This window comes from Aythya fuligula, chromosome 11, assembly GCF_009819795.1.
Source record: "Aythya fuligula isolate bAytFul2 chromosome 11, bAytFul2.pri, whole genome shotgun sequence".
Taxonomy (NCBI): Eukaryota; Metazoa; Chordata; class Aves; order Anseriformes; family Anatidae; genus Aythya; species Aythya fuligula.
In genome coordinates this window covers 1,928,824-1,946,424 of record NC_045569.1, presented here as the reverse complement: position 1 = coordinate 1,946,424, position 17,601 = coordinate 1,928,824, and the positions used below count along the sequence as shown (strand labels likewise).

General features: G+C 43.0%; 1 protein-coding gene across 2 annotated transcripts; it reads left to right on the top strand.

Annotated features, from left to right (window-relative positions):
* The first annotated feature begins 7,988 nt into the window (after positions 1-7,988).
* Positions 7,989-17,260, top strand: LYSMD2 (LysM domain containing 2). 2 transcript variants are annotated; one of them, XM_032195155.1, is made up of 3 exons: positions 7,989-8,217; positions 11,534-11,871; positions 16,475-17,260. In XM_032195155.1, exons 1-3 carry the CDS (start codon positions 8,020-8,022, stop codon positions 16,524-16,526), a joined length of 588 nt encoding a protein of 195 aa, XP_032051046.1. In that variant the 5' UTR covers positions 7,989-8,019; the 3' UTR covers positions 16,527-17,260. The 2 variants fall into 2 exon arrangements, with proteins under 2 accessions (XP_032051046.1, XP_032051047.1); XM_032195156.1 differs by lacking the exon at positions 16,475-17,260 and adding an exon at positions 13,571-16,468.
* The last annotated feature ends 341 nt before the right edge of the window (positions 17,261-17,601 follow it).

The window sequence follows — 17,601 nt, the reverse complement described above, 5'->3', positions numbered from 1 at the left end:
ATACCAATTACATTTACAGTGCTCGTGGCCAAAGCAGCGTCCTGAATTCTCCAGTTTCCTTGAGGACTCCATCTCCTCCCCAGGGCAGCGTGTCCAGCTGGGAGTTGACTGCAAGGCAACAAGCTAGCTTTAACTCAGATCCGCCAGCTATTCCCTCTACCACATCTCAGAGGACTGCTGTTATAATTATTGCCTTAAAAGTTAAGGAGAAGCACCCAGAAACTGTCAGCATGTGAAACGAGGATCCACTTCGCCCGCCACCACACCTCACTTCCCACAACGCCATCACAGTATTTTTAGGAGTGACTCCTCACTGCCCCGGATGAGAAGCCTGTTACAAGAAGTATGAACGCTGCTAGTTTAGTGCCCTATTTACACCAGCTAAAAATAGCCACACACCAAAAACACACTCCTCTTTTGGGCACCGAGTGATAACATGAGCCACAAGGCTGATTAGGCCCAATTAATGCATTCCCACAGGAAGAAAACACACAGTAGTAAACAACTCAGAGGGCAAAAAGCTCCTGTAATAGAAACTTGCTGCCCAGCTTCAAATGCACCCTCATCACTGCCATCCATTTGGCCTGGGAGCTGTAGTCTGGGGCCTTGTCTGCAGTCAGTGAAGGTTGGCAATTTTGGAAGAGACTCACAGCAAAAACTTAATGAGAGCTGTTCTTTCCAAGGCAATTGCTAAGCTTTGCAAATAGGAAAAGCAAACAAAAATCCCTCTTATTTTCAGCTGCGGTTCTTTATAAGCACTTCCCACCCCAAAGCCAGACACATATATCCTGCAAGCACACTGCAAGGGCAGACATCTGTATGCTTTCCCCAGATCTTCTTTCATTTGGGCAGGGCATTGGTGGGATTTCTGCAGGCTTAAGAGGCGGTGTGTACCTGGGAGAGGCTGAAAACATTCAGCTTAAGTTTCAGAAGAGTTGCACTCTTTATCACTTGAGTCACCAAATCCTGTTTGTCTAAGGAACCAAGCCTACTGGTAGTTCAGCTTCTGCCTCACACTAAGTTTAGTCCAGAGCTGAAGCCAGATCCTCTTTGAAGACAATGACAGAGCAAAAAAAATGATCGAAGAGTAAGATGAGGATGGACATTTGAGAGAAATAAGGTCAGCAAGGAAGCGTAAGGCAGAGCAGGCATAGTTCAATAGGCAGCATATGGGGATGGAAAGCTTGATATGCTGACCTGGATTTCTGGATATCTGCTAACTTCATTCATGTTCTTAGGGAATTTCTGGACAACTTATTTGGATCCCTGACTATCAGTTTCAGATACACTTCTGTAGAAGACAGTCCTTACAAAACCCTCTGACTGAGGGAAGGGTTAGAAAGGCTTTTTGGTTTTAAGTCTTTCTGAACTACAGCAAAGTTAAGCAAAGTTAAAAGCCTATATAAAATTAACAAGTTATTCTTGACCTGTTGAAACAGGTTATACAAATCTGTCTGTAAAAAAATAAGCCTAAAACTAGTTGCAATATATAATAAGCAAGTCTTCTCCTCTGCATTTCCTCCTTTAATTAAGAAAGCTCCCTTTGGCTCAGCTGTGACTGAAGCTACCTCAGCAAGTGAGGTAGAGAATGACACTAAAAAACACCTACTCTGGCAAATGAATATTAAGAAGTTGTTTTTGTCTAAATAAAACATTTGTTGTGGTGAGGCATCTGTTTACAGATTTTCCAATAAAACATTCTCCAAAGATGCTCAGATTGAAAAAGCCACTCAGAGAGAAGCAATGGGGCAAGGAAAGATTCCCTTATTACCAGCCCTCCAGCCATTCTGCACAGCTTTCCCTCACCACAGAGCTGTCTTCCTTACATTTATTGCTGATTTACACACCAGTGGAGGTGCCACTATCATGTGACTGTCAGATCTATCGTATTAATTGCTTTTTTAGTTAAGATGCTAAAGCAACTAATTGTACCGAATTTGAATTCAGTGGCGGAAGGAAAATGTTAAGTCAGCACACAAATAACCAAGAGACTCATCTGTGTGGGCTGACAGTGAGGATGCTGCATACAAGGCTCGGTTGGGTGCAGGTGCACGTGAACAGAGGAAGCACCTGGGAAGAAGCAGTTAGCACAGAAAAGCAAAGCAGTATGAATAGAAACATATGGAAGCCAAGTTAAACGCTGAAGTACTCTGCGATGACTAACTTTCTAATGCTATATGCAAGAATAATTTTGACATTAGTTTCACTCTGGAAATTGAAGTCAAAAAATGGTGTCATGGGGTCCAGTGATAAACAGACAGCCATCCAGGAATTGCTCAAAAAGTTGTCCTCACACAGCTCTGGCTCCGTGTTTTCAGTGACAACTTCATGCAGATAAGCAGCACAAGGCATTGCTAACTGTGAATCTATGAGCCACCTTGGGAGGCAAAAGGTATGCTGCTAGTATCTCCCGTCACTGATAGCCTGACTAAATGTGTGTACTGGGTCTGGCTGGGATGTTAACTTTCCCTGCAGCAGCCCATACAGTGCCGTGCTCTGCACTTGTAGCTAGAACAGCAGTGGGATCCCACCAGGGTTGTGTCTGCTGCTAAGCAGCGCTGGCACAGCATCAGGACTCTCTCTAACCCTCCTAGGGGGTGGGCAAAAAAGTGAGAAAGGAACATCACCAGGGCAGCTGACCTAAACCAACCAAAGGGATATTCCATATCATGTGGTGTCACACTCAGCAATAAAGGGTGGAAACAGGAAGAAGAGGGGAGGGGTGGGTTCTTGTTGCAAAAATGTCTGTCCTCCTGAAAACTGGCTACTTGAGTTGAGGTCCTGCTTCAAGGATGTGGTCAAGCATTGCTCACTTGTGGGAAGTAGAGAGTAATTTTTTTTCCCTCTGCACTTCCACATAGCTTTTATTTTTTTTCCCTTTCCCCCTCCCTTTTCCTTTTTTACCCCTTTAGTTAAATTGTTTCATTAATAATAATCTTTCCTTAATAATTATTTTTTTCCCTTTAATTAAATTATCCTTATCTCAACCCGTGAGTTGTTCTTTCCTTTACTTTTTCCCCTCTTCTTCTAAGGAAGGGGAGTGAGAGAGTGGTTGTGGTGTTCAGCCGCCTAGCATGGTAAAACCACCACGATGTGAAAGGGAGCTTTTATTGATGTATGGAGAGGTTAGTCAATGTGTATCCATCTGTGTGTGCAGCAGCAAGTTATGTATAACAATCAGCAAGGCATGCGTTAAAGAAGGTCATAGGCTGCTGGTTTAGCTGCACACAGCACATTTAACTCAGACATCATCAAGGGACAGCAGCTCGTGCCCCTGGGTGCCTCCCTAACAGTCACTGCAGTGGGGAACAGCACTTGTGATGCTAATGGACATATGCTGCTGCTCCAAATGTTTCCTCCTCCTGTGCTGTTGACTTTCCTGCCTGACAATTTATTAGCCAGGCAGCGCTATACACAGCTTGATTTCCAAGGACTTTATGACCTAAAGGAAGAGTTGACAAAGGCTAAAAAAGACCTGGACAGGAACACAGGTTTGGGGCCAGTGGCTCTCCCTCCAGGGTCATTGGATAGCCTGTCCCACACTCCTGAAATGTCAGCAGCAACCCCGTCTGCTAAGCCTGCAGTGCTCTGCTGGGTACTGGCTCCTGGCCCCATAACCCAAGGTCGAACACAGCCATGGACAGCCTCCTCACAGGTGTGCCAAACAGTGATTCCACCCTGCATATTCACCCCACCTATTTTCAGTGTGAACAACTATGAATCACCCAGGGGCTGACTGCCCTTTCAACATGCACAGGTCATAAACAAAAATCAGTCATAAGATGTAGTTAGGAAGAGGAAGCTGGCTGGTATCATTCTCCAGCAGCTGACACCAGAAGCCACATGCTTGGAGAAAATGGAACATGTCTGTAATAGCACAACCCAAACCATTCACATGCTTTCGTGTGCAAGGTTGCTCCCATCAGCACGGGACTTGCAGCATTCACATTCCTAAGTGGCGAGTGATGTACAAGAAAAACTAGAGGCAATGAAGAAGTGCAAGGTCCTTCCACAGGTAATCACGCACCTAACATGCAGCTGGGACGGGTATTCAGCTGCTGCAAATGGTAGGGAAAGGGAACAAACAAGGTTTCACTGGCACTTTACACAATAAGGCAAAAAAGCTCTGAGAATGTAAACTCACAGCACATATTGCAACACTCTTATAGCCTTAATATAGAAACCCATAGTAACCCCTGCTAAGGGTGTTAAATATTAATAATGGCTCGCAGCTGCTACTGCAACATAATGGGCTTATTTTGATGCGGAATATGTGAACAGTTTAAGTAATGTGCATCAGTTCAGGCAAACTTACTTTCCCTTTGAAATTCAGACAGGACCTTTTCTCTGTGTTGCAATTAATTGCAGAACCCAGGGCTATTATTTTTAAAGGCAGAATCTGTCTCTGATCTTTGTCCTACACTGCACCATTTTTTTTGGTCAGAGGTTGCAACATGAGCAGAGGTGGGCAGCACAGCTTGGCCCATTGCCAAGGGCAGCCTTATTTTCATTTATTCTGTCCTAGTTACTGTGATCCTGCCCACATATTTAACCCATGAAGACGACTGTATAATGTTCCTGAAGTTAAAACAACCCTGTCCTCCATCAGTACAAATCCTGTAAGTTGTAACGTCTGAGCTTGCTTCATAAATGAAGTTAGATGATGCTCTATTTCATTTAACCCTTTGCAATGTAGATTTGGCCCAAGGCTTCTTTACTGACAAAGCAGCTGATGAATACCTGATCATTAACAGAATGGTTACCTAACTAAAAAACATTGTCTTCTCTACTTGGCCATTAAGTTGTATAGGCTGCCCCCCAGGTAGACTCAGTTGATACTGATCTCTATTTTAGAACATTCCTGGCTTTAACCATTATATAGGTCAACAAACTGAAGTAAATAAATCAAAACCACTGTGCAGTTACCGACCTAGATATGGATGATTTTCAAAGATAAAATGGCAGCTACATACCCAATGCTAACTGACAGTTAATGGACTGCATACACTTAAATACTGTTGGTTACTTAAAGTTTCATCATGAAGCTCTACTGAAAATTCATCCTCAGAGCTAATTTAGATTGACAAGAGGAGACAGAAGTCCCTAACTGAATGCATTACTCATTACCAGAGTTACCTTTGAGCTAATGCTACAATACTTATAAAGCAGTAGTTAAACATAGTTTGTCCATAGGCAATTCCTGTACAATGATTTTATACAAGAATGCAGGGCCCATTATCTAGGTCTGAATATGTCCCCAGGGAAAAAGCAAAAAGAGGTTTCCACTTCTCCACAGATTTAACTCCAAGAAACTCTTATGTCAGGCAGACGCTCCACTGTACTTAGTTGAGGTGTCCAAAGTGAAAGCTTTCATTTAAAAAACTATGTTTCCAACTGCTATAGCTGCAGCAATAACCTCCCAAACATGAAGTGAGTAATAGAGGCAATGATGTCTGCAGACAAGCTCAGAATGACTCAGGAGTGAACTCCTCCATCCCATATAAACTTGATTAGAGCAGCAAGTCCAACCCCCCAGTTACGTGACTTTAGTGCAAGCATTACCTAAAGAATTACTGATTAGTGCAAGAAACAGGTTTGGTCAAGTACAGCTCCTTCAAACTAGAAGCTCAGGTGGCAGAGGCTGCAACACAGAAACAGGAAGGGCAGAAGAGAACAGGAAGGAAAGAAGCAGACAGTACTGCCAAGAAACTCCCTTGCTGAACTGAGGTCATGACCAGGCACTAAACCCTGCAATTAAAGCTCTAATTGCCTCATAGCCCCATCCATCAGGAAATACCCAGATATGTCTGTAAGCTGCTGACCTGGGGAGAACAATACTATGGGAAATGAGAATCCCAAAGCTACAGCAGGAGTTATTTCTAATGTGTCGATTTTGGTAACCCTACATCAAACCTTTGGGGATGGGTAATCAACGAAGACCTGCAGGCTGCCAGAGGAGCTCGTTACCTTGTCTGGAATCAAACAGGGCAACCCAACAAACAGGCAGCACAGGCACAATGCAGAATTGTACTACAGCACTGACTCCAGGCCCAGCTGGCATGACACTGGGAAGCTGGTGAGCTTCAGCCACGGTCAGACAGGGCAGCTAACAACCCCAAACCAAAAAGCCCTGGGAAAGCTGGCACTCCCCTCAGATTTCTCAAGGTCACAGACATGAAGACATCCCAGTAGAACGGACACCCTGTTCTCACTGCTAACATTTTCCTTCCTTAAAAAACAGTCATCAGTAAGCCACTTCTAGTTTCTTCTGTAACTTGTTTTCAATGCATATAAGAAATGCTTGTAGGTAAAAATGGGCTTCCTAGTTTAAGCTCTGGCTCAAATATTTAACTTTTATTGTTGTTTCCAAGGGTGTTCACTTTACTTAGAGAAGAGGCAGACAGCTAGTCAAATCAAGTATCTCAGCATCATCTCGAACCCAAGTGTTCTCCCAGCCATACTGTGGATTTAAGGGGTAAGAAACAAACATCTCTATGAATTGCTGATGTGAAGAGCACAGTATATTACTACACCCATACAGTGTATTTTCAAACTGACATTACACATTCAACTCACTGTATCAGTAACACCAAATGGCATTTTCATTTTATTGAATTTCAGCTCCCCTGTGCTAAAAGCTGCTTAGCTGAAGTAACTGGTCAGGGTAATTCCATCTCCGGGCAGGCATCCAGATGTTCGTAGCTTCTGCTGATGGGCTGTCAGAGGCTGAGGCTGAGCCATGGCTGCACTGAGCAGTTTTTTAACAAGGCTGCCCTGCAGTTCTTCAGCTCTCCCGCTGGGTGGGCCGCAGCTGAAAGCTGATGCAGCTCAGCAGGCTGACGAGTTTCCGAAGGAACTGAAAGCACAGAGGTTACAATTAATCTGGTGCTCTTTACAGAGCCGGTATAGCCTCAACTGGATATCCCAAGGTAGCCTACAACTTCCCAAATATGCTTTATAGCTGCAGAAAACTTAAAGCTAGCCACTTTTGCAACCAATTTCTGTTCTATCCACATGTTGCCTGCAGTTGTGTGTTTAGACACTGGGATTGTCACACCGGCTTCTCTCATGTGATGGTGAGGTGCTGCTGTGTCAGTTCTTACCAGTAACCAGTGCATCTCTCAGGGCTGCTTTGACACATGCATGGAAACTTGTGGCCAGATTAACAGCCTTTGTCAGATCATTCATTTCTGTTCATTTCTGCATTTATTCCTTCAAGAGACTATGACACAGTCAGTGAACACAACCCAATTAAAAGCCATGGCTAGATATTGTCAGCTGACATAAATATCCATAAATAATTATGTGGATACACACTGCACCAAGGAATGCTGATGTTAGCACATAAACCAATTAAGCTCTTACATATCTTTTGTTTGGCCAGGTCTGCCTTTCTAGGAGCTTCCAGAAGAGAAATGCACCATGGCATTTGTTGCCCACCGCTTCCCAGTATCACGGTGGCTTGAGACCTGGAGGGCAGCCGGCCCAGAAGCCCTGCTCTCATCCAGCTACCCTGAGAGGGCTGCACAGGGCATGCCGTGTATTTGGGTACTCCGCGTATGTGTGTGTGTGGCCCTGGCATTTGGGTACCCTGCGTATCTGTATGGCCCTGGTATTTGGGTACCCTGCGTGCGCGCACACGGGCACCACGTACACAGCCCACGCCCTGTGTTATGAAGCCCATCACTTCACGAGGGCCCAGCTGCCGAAGAACCTCTGTGCGCAGGTTTCTAGGCAACGAGCGCTGACAGCAGACCCGGGCACCGCCCCCGTGTGGGACCCCCCCCGTCCCCCCGCCGCCCTCCCGCTCCCCTCGCGGCTCCCGCCCCGCCTCAGCCGCCCCCGCGCAGGCGCCGTGCGGCTCGCGGCGCAGCTGAGGGCGGGCCGGCCCCAGCCCGCCCCGTGCCGCTGCCGCCGTTACCGGGCGGGTGGCGGCTGAGGGGGGGGGGGGGCGCGCGCGGGCCCCGCGCCATGGCCGGCGGGCGGCGGGGCGCGGGGCGCTGAGGGGGCGGCGGGAGCATGGCCGAGTCGCTGCGGGAGGAGCCGCCGGGCGGGCCGGAGTCGGAGGCCGAGCTGTCGCAGCGGCTGGCCCGCACCAAGGCCCGCTCGTACGGCAGCACGGCGAGCGTGGCGGCGCCGCTGGCCGAGCGCTACGTGGAGCACCGCCTGAGCGCCGGGGACACGCTGCAGGGCATCGCCCTCAAGTACGGCGTCACGGTAAGGCCGCGGCGGGACGGGGCGGGGCGGGGCCGGGCGGGGCGGGGCGGGGCGGCGGCCGGGCCCCGGGGCCGCCGTTCAGCCGCCGCCGCCGCCGCTCTCGGTGCCCGCGGCACCTCGCTCCTGAAGGCGCCGGGAGGGCCCGGCCGTGCCCCTGCAGGGAGCGCCGCGCGGCTGGGCCCGTTCCCGAGGAAGATCGATCGCGGCGCGGAACGGGGAGGCGCTGCCTGGGGCGGGTTTCGTGGCCTCCTCTGGCTCTGGAAGATCTGCGCGGGCCTTCCAGGTTCAGCAGCCTTCGGCAGCACTCAGCCTTCATCGTGAAAGGAGTGTTTAAGGGAAGAAATAGAAAGTAGCTTAACCAAATGTTGTTGACAGAGTTAGTGGCGTTTTGAATTTACCAGCGGTCTACATCAAAACAAAGGTTTTCTTAGTACTGAGGCAGAGCAAAGTGACCCTTGCTGCTTTTTTTTTTTTTTTTTTATTATTATTACTACTTTTTGGGAACACTTTCCATGATGGATAATCTCTGGCCTAAATATTTACACTTCTGAAAGAAGAACAAAACACAAGTATTTGCACTGTGCAGCAAGTGAAAAATATATGCATGAATCACAAAATAGTTTCAAAAATGGCATTTCTAAACACTCTACAAGTTCAGCTAAATTAAAGTTGTAGATGACCAGTCTTAAGTGTTTAACTTGCAAACCATAAACCCATCATGCGAACAAAGTTAATAAACTTCTGCTGTGCTATTGATGCAATTAACATATGAATGCTGGCTTTGAAGATCTCTTATGTTGTTTGATTTTGTGTTGTCAGTATTCTGCTTGGGGAACGGCATCATTAGACTGAAACTGAGAAAGGGAGATTCCATGTCAGCTTAACCTATGGGTACTGCCAAGTTAGACATTTGTTATTGCCTTGATGGTTTCAGTCCTGGGCATGAATGCATACAGACATGTTTGCATTAAACAAAATGAAGAATCTTACACATTCACGCAATGACAAGGACTGGCTTCCTCTAAGGAGCCATTACTCTTGCTTCCTATGTCCTGTACGCTTATCTGAAAGTGAGAGTTGCTGGACTGTGGAACATCAGAATTATCTTGGGCTGACATTACTTCCAGCATTACTGGTTTTAGAAGCATCCCCATGTGCTTTTCCTCAGAGGGAATTACTGCGTAGCAAAAGACATCCTTGTCCAGTGCCTGAGTTGACATCAGTATAGGCAATGTAAGATGCATGAAAATATCACGTTGGACAGAGGGAGATCACTGTGCTTTGTTTGGCCTCAGCTTCTGCTGCCCTTCTCCCCCCAGATATCATTAATTTCGTGTGATGTTTATTAGATCTTCTTTGAACTCTTGGGTAAATTAACTCTGGAATTAATAGCTCACATGCTTAGTATCATACATGTATTTGTGGTTCACTTACAGTACTGTATCCATCATACAAAGGTATCCCTTCTAGTGGGGGAGAAGGATGAGGACTACTTGTTTCACTGTCAGTGGAAGTGGTTTGGGTGAATTCAGCACCAGTTTATGCATTAGTGCATTTTCAGTTACAGTATTAAGAGCAATATTTCTTATTATAGGTCTGCAGCTAACAAATCAGTTGAGTTTTCCTAGCACTAGGTAAACTACCTGCTACTTAGGCAATGCACCTCTGAATGTATGAGTCAGAGTTGGAGAAAGAGTAGAATATATTGCACACTATCAAGTAACATGTTCAGGATTGCAAAGGGCATTCTTTAGAGACATATTTCCTATTTCACTGTTACTTAGTGCAGAATGCCACCAGATAGTACGTAAAAGATATTCCAGGAAGAATGAACCAGAGGTGGAATTACAGTGCAGTAGGATAGAGAAGAGCAGTACAGTGCATTATTTATCAGCTTCTGAAGCATCAGCTTCCTAGTCCCATTGATAAGAGAACTGGAGTTGAAAATAGATATTTTTAATCTTATAATGTATTTTTAATTGAGAAGAGCTCCAGCTGTCATTTTAAATTATTTTGATAACAATCAAGAAGGGCACTGACTTTCAGAAATTCTGAAAATAGGCATTTAAACTTGCATCTGATGGCCATTATTGATTTTGTTACTAAGTCACGTAGCTTTCTTATTGGCCTTCAGATGGTACTCTGCTTGGGAGGAAACTTAAACAGGCTCTAAACTACGCAAGGTTCACCAAAAATAGTCTCCAGTCTTCAGGAGCTGGGACAGTAATGAGCTTTTCTTACTTGACGAGTTTCTGACACTGGATGTTACTCAGCTATTAAATCTAACCATGCCATTAACGTACTGACTTGGAAGAAAATTTGATGAGTAAGAACTTAATATTCTTAGTAGGGAAGCAGTATGAACTCCAGCTGGGGCTTTTTCTTTGTAGAACAACCTGAGATGCTATTAAAAATAGCATTAAGTATGGAACAATCAGGTCTTCGTACATTAGTACTGAGAGAGATGCATCTAATGAATTCTTGCTTCTGTCCTGAGGTAGCATTTGCTGATGAGTAGGCTTTGGAGCATTGTGGCTAAAAGTTGCCAAAGTAGTATTTAAGTTATGCAGCAGCTGTTAAGATGCATTATGACACACAAGAGCTTGTTAATCGTGCTGTAGAATCAGCTTACTGGACAGACGCAGCATGTAGTCTATGCAACTGTATCCAAAATTGTTTAGAATCTCCCCTCCCTTTCACTGCCTGACTCCTCACAGAAAGTCAGGACTTCAGCTGAGTCTGAATGCATTGCATCAGCTGTGGATACAGAGTAGTATGGATGAAGCGTATCCAGCTCTTCCAACATCTGTGGTGCTCACTGTTAAAAAACAGCGAGTCCTAGGATGCTCAAGGTAACCATTCCCCCTTGTTTATCCATGCTTTTTGAAGTAGTTCAATTATAGCAGCTGCTAGCAGTGCTGAGCCTTACTCTAATGTAAACCAAACCAGCAGTGCTTTTGCCATATAATTGTGGTGTGGTTTTTTTTGTTTGTTTTGTTTTTGGTAAGTTATTCACGTGAGCCTGTACAGAGATTGGAAGACTATTCCAGAAATGCGTCTTCAGCTAGTACAAGACTTCTGGGAAGACCAATACAATGGAATCAAGTCTATATGCAAGGAAGAAACTAAAACGCTGAGTTAACAAGGCTAAGATTTACTATCCACTCTGAAGTCTCTGAATGCAAAAAAATCCTTTAATGAAGCCATTGCAAAAGTATAGTCTTATTCTAACTAAAGGTTACTGTAGTACTTCAGGAAGGTGGCATTTTATACTTTGCCAAAACCTAATAATTTACATTTTTCCTATCTTTTTCAGATGGAACAAATAAAGAGGGCAAATAAACTGTTCACTAATGACTGTATATTTCTGAGGAAAACCCTGAATATTCCTGTTATATCAGAGAAACCATTACTGTTCAATGGACTTAATTCACTGGAGTCTCCTGAGAATGAAACTGTTGACAGCTCCCCTTCTTGTGAAGAAGGCCCAGTGACGGTTCAGGAAGAAAGTAGTTCTTCTCCCAGTCCTCAAGAACCTGACAATCAGCCCACTGCACCAGAAGAACTGTCTGCCAAAGATTTTCTACAGAGATTGGACTTGCAGATTAAGTTATCCAAACAAGCAGCCAGAAAACTAAAAGATGACAGTGTCAGGTAAATGCCACTTTTAGTATTAAGCATCTTAATTTCATCCTGAAGGCTTTTTAGTCTAAGCTGGACCCTCTCTGTGGAGTATCTCAGATAGCACTTGTAGTTTTGTCAAGAGCAAGTCTATGCAATCATCGTGCACAAGATCTAATTACAGTGCACCACTAGCAGATGCCTTGACATGGCAGTTAAAGGCTGCCTCCGTGTATGTTGTTCATAGAATTGCAATAGCATCCTATGAAAGCTCGAAGGCCAATATTCTCCAAAGTGTCTCGCGATGTAAGTGAGCACTATTTAAGCACACCCAGTTTGGTGTGAGTGCAGGGACCTCACACTTCTTCTGTTCGCGTGGAGAGCTGGAAAGAGGTTATGCCGGCAGATACATACTTCTCCTTCAGAAAGTTGTTTGGTACAAAGCTTCTTCCATCATTCCAGTTCACTTCAAATAACGATACCTTTCAGGACCAAATCTGTTGAGTATAGCCCCGTTTTTTTCAAAAAGGTAAAGGGTCATTTCATCAACTTGAACTAAGTTCAACAGACAAAAACTTGATGGGAAACAGTACATCAGATTTAGCAGTTAGATATGCCTCATTTGGGAAAAATATCCTGTAAGACAACTGAAGAATGCAATTTGTTATCTACTGTACTCCATATACAGCTTCCCATCGCTTCCCATCGAACAGCAGCAATTTAGAGCTGCTCTCTCAGGGAAGGCTGGACAGCTTTTAGTGTTACATTTTGCTAGCACACTTACTTTGTTTTGACTGGATCACATGAAAGAAAAGTGCTGTTGTACCTCAAATCCCTCTTCCTTCAAACTCTTTCATTTACACTATTATATTTGAAACCATGGAGAGCATTCCTATGAAAATATGCGCTGCTGCTGACTCTCAGATCATTAGATGTGTATCTAACATCCATTAGAGTAGATGTTGACCCAGCAGTTAAGGTGAGTGAAATTGAACTGTGGTCCCTGTTGGAGGAAGGCAGTTGTTTTTAACATCCCTTCAACAAAGTTTGCAGAAGAAAATTCACTTTGGCTCTGCTCATGCTGTGGCAAAGTCTATATGGTGAAAATGACACTGCACAGGCAGCACACCTCTACCAATATCCACTTCCTGTACTACTTAACTTATAGTGTAGGAAGCGAGGGTCCAGTACAAAGTTTCCTTCCCAGGAACAAGGAATGCAGGAGGACAAGTTACATTACCAAGAACATCTGCTTCTGCTTGTGGTTTTTTAAAATCTGCTCCAAAACTTGAAGTCATAACATCTCACCATACCGGTCAGCCTGATTTGACAGATGTTATGACATCTCACATGGCTCTTTACTTTGGTCTGCCTTAAAGTCACCAAGAATGCAAGCACATACATGCACCAATTCTGATCACATTTACCTGGTATCTGTCTTAGGTACAGGTATCTATTTCAGCAACAGTCCAGTGCTACAAAGGTGGTGAATTGTTCTTTAATTATAACCCTTGAAGTTACTTTTTTTCAGTACTCTCAAAGGAACGTAGTGTATTAACTTCTGAAGTTAACTTCATCCCAACAAAAGCCTCTCACTGTTAGGTAAAAAGAGTGAGGAGCACACAGTTGTAGATTTAGATAAGTTAAGCTTTAATAGCCATGCAAGCAGACAAGTGCTAGAGATCATAGAATGTAATCTACTCAGTTTGTGCTAACTGTGTTTTGCTCTTAGATAGTTTATGGAAAAATACATCTAGACCTACACATACTACTACTTCTGCTGGAGTTTCACTGACCAAGAAGTCATTGTTTAATAAATCCCCGCAGCAAGCAGATTTATTCAAGATACAGCCCTAGGTGAGCAGCCTGAGACAGGAAGCCCTGTTTTTGTTTTGGACAGTATTTTTATAATAGACAAAAAAATGCACAGGTTGTTTGTAACATACTTAGAGACCTCTTCTATTTGCATATTATGGAAGATACTAGTTTTGTTCCACACACGGCACACAAGTTAGTAGCTTGAGAAAATGCTAGTGCTTCGTTTTGCCCAAAATGCTATTGGATATGTTTCAGGATGCTGAAACTGAAATTGAGTTTAGTGATGCTTATTATATCAGACAGAACACCAGAGATCTAATGCAAGCTCTTTGTACGGTACTTAGGATTTCAGAGTGTGATAGGCTAGAACACTAAGGCCAAGTGTATGCCTCTGGGACAGGTTACACTTTTATGCAATTGCATTTTTCAGTGACTGATTTTGAAAACCGTGTAATTGAATAGAGCCTCTCTAATCATCAGTGCTTATATAAGGCAATATAATTAAATGGCATGCAGCACTGGAACAGAACCTTATGTTGTCACCAGCTTTGTTGCCTAGAACTGAGCCTAGAAAAGAATACAGTATTATAAGTTTTAAATGCTTCAACAAGTTCAGTTAATTTATCCAATAATTGTCCACCATCATTAGCCATCAGCTCACGAAAGAGATACCTCAATAAAGGACAGTACCTGTGGAGACTCACATTTCCAGAAGCTGAGCTCTTATTGCTGCCTTGGTTTGGATGCTAGAAGCATCTAAGGATTGGATTTAAATTTCCTTGTTCAGTCACAAGCATGCTCAGTCTTACGAAAGTGGTGGTTAGCATTTGTTATTGTGGCCTGATGCATACAATAGCTTGCAGTAGGCATTTTTCTGTGCTTGCATCCTGCTGGGCCAAGTGGCAGCAGCATTCAGGAAGAGATAGAACTATAAAACATTGTAATTCTTTGCTGTTCCTTTCCCTCTGCCTCAAGGGGAATGTTACAGTGATTTACCACTTCACTATTTTAAGCATCTTAAAAGTAAAGGAATTTTCAGTCATTAAACATATACACACACTGCTATTTCGCTGCTTGTGGACAATGGACCAAAGCTACTATGTAATCTTACTTCATATAAAGCTTAGCTTGGTTTTAGACTATTTGAAATAAGCTGTATTTGCTACGTACAACTCTGAAGATCTACAGTAGTCGTACTTCCTGACCATTACCATGGTTTGGAGTAACGTGTTGTCAACCTCTTTGCTTAGCAAAGCACTGCAGCCTGGGACAGAATGCTAGAAGCTGTCTTGCCAACTGCAGCATTCCTGAGCCTTGGTTAGAAGTTTATTCTGCACATTACAGCAAGTCACGACTTTGCTTATCTTCAAGCACAGTCACCCACTACATAATTCTTACATCCCACCACATACAGAAACCCCACAAAGTTGGCTGTGACCCAAATGCTAGTCTTCTGCCCTGTATTGAAGACTGCCATGTGAGCCCATAGTTTAAGTATGTATTTCACAGCAGCAGTAGGTATGAACAGCTTAGATTGTAGTTGTTCTGCTACTTTGATAGGCTAATTTTCTAGTATTGCTGTCACACATATCCCTGCAATAATTGCAAGTTTAACTCAAAACCTTATTTTCTGGGAGGTTTAATTTTTTGACAAGTTGTTTCAATTCAAGAAATATCTTTGGATTAAGTTTTTTTGTTGTTGTTTGTTTGTTTTTGTTTGTTTGTTTGTTTTCTGGACTACTCAGGAAAAGACGAAGATTGTGAAAATGAGAACAAGTTATTCAGCTGCTTGGTTACTCCATGCTTTATCCCATTTGTATTCTAGGGGAGTATACAAAATTTAAGCAGTAGTTAATGGTGTTTAGAAGTTAGCAGGAAAAAGTCAGCATGATGGCATTTGGAACGTGATTGAAGCGCATAGTGTACCCTGTACCATTATTAGGTTATTTGAGTAACAGTACCTTTGTATGCAGGCATATACAGCATTAAGAATAATAAATCCTTGGAAGCTCACAGTACAACAACTGAAGTCTTTCAGTCCTCACCAACATGCTAGAATTGACAGCAGCTTCTAAATTATGTTACTGAACCTATCCTTAAAGATCTACTACTAGAAAATGATGGTCTTTGTAGTACTTCACATGTTCATATTAGTACCAGTTGCTGCACTGCATTGTATATATGAACACTTTTTTAAAGGGGCGGTATTGTTAAGTAAACAGTAAGCAGACTGATGTTTCCTGAGGATTTTTAATAGCAATACTACTGTGGTTTATCCAGTCATCACACTAGAGCTTGTAGGCAACTATTTCCCACTAAGAAATTCCAAGTGATCAGTCTCAATATTGAGTGATGCACAGGGAGAATATATTAACAAATCCACTCAGGGAAAATCCTTGCAGCATTAAGACAGATACAGATACAACTGATGGATCACTCCCCTTATTGCCTAGTTTGCCCATCTGCATCCTCTGCCACTCAAAAGGCTTTAAGCAAATGTAGGATTGAAATACTATTTTTGAAGAGAAATGGGAGAACAGAATAGATAGAAAAATAGAATTCCAGCATGCTCTCTACTTGCTTATCCTTTATAATAGTGCCAAATCGATAATACCACAAATAGTTAAGCTCTAAACATCCTGATGTTGTGGAACCTTTACAGCTTTACTTACTTTTAGCCTTCTGTTCTTGAAAGTAATGAGAATTCCAGGCATGTTTGATCCATTAGGAAAAGTAGTTGTTCACATTTTAATAAATTTGTATTGTTGAGGCATGATATCTGTCCCTGATCTGATGATTATGATCATTTCCTTTCTAGAGAGGAGGAGAATGAGGAAGGTCCCTATGCAACTTCTTCATATCACCACTAGAAGACAGATGCGATGGCCTGAAAACTTTCCATGAAATCAGTTCTTACAGAACTAAATGGTCAATAATTCAAAAAAGTCTTTTGGACTCATCATCATGTTGTACTTTATACAAGTCATGAATGGGTAATTGCACTGAAATTATGACCTCTTCTGCCTTCCATAGGTTAATGTCCTTATGCTATATGAACAAAGGGTTTAAGCCTTCCAAAACTAGCAATGGCCTTTATACCCCTTCTGTGCAAACTGTAGCATGGTAGCAACAATATATCCTTGAGGTCACCCTTTATGCAGGATGTTGATCTTTAGTAAAGATTTTGTAAATACTCGTTAAAGTGAAATTTGGTTTAAGTATTTAAGATGTTAAGTAAGTTTGCTTGTAAATGACAAAACCACAAGTGGAAGTTTACTTATTCTGCAGACACAGGCAAGCTTGCTGTGGAAGTTGTGTCTACTGCAGGGCTGCAGAACTTGCCTCTGAACTGTACGTGTCTGGGTGGTTATAAGAACATCCTTTATTTCTAGGAAGGGGAGTCTGGCTTGTTTTCATTAGTTAAAGCCTTTACTACTAAAGAGCTGTCTACAAACATTGGCTAGTAAAAGGGAAGCGTTACAGCAAGAGATTTTTCTTTTGTAAGATAAAGCATTGAAATATCAGTTGTGTGTTCTTGTGTGCAGTTACATTGTGTGGTTTTAATTTAATAAATAAATTTCAATGTTTGTTCATTATGAAGTCAGCTTGGTTCTAGACTTTTTTTGTGAAGAATGGTTTATCTAATTACATGAGCTTTTAGATGTTAATTTTAGGGCAAATGTGCTCCTTTACTATATACAAAGCTCCACCCTTGCCTCTTCCCTTACACACATGAAGTCATTTCTTAACCCAAGAGTTTACTGTTATTTACTACTAATGAGACTCCTAAAAACTATTTGATCTACTTGTGCAGTCAACCAAAACCTTTCATTAAAGTTAATAAAAAGCCTTCACTAATTCTAAGTAATAGTAAGTAACTGACTAATAGTAAGCATTCACTATTCTAAGATGTCAGCATTCAGGTCCGCAAATTGATCTCACCTG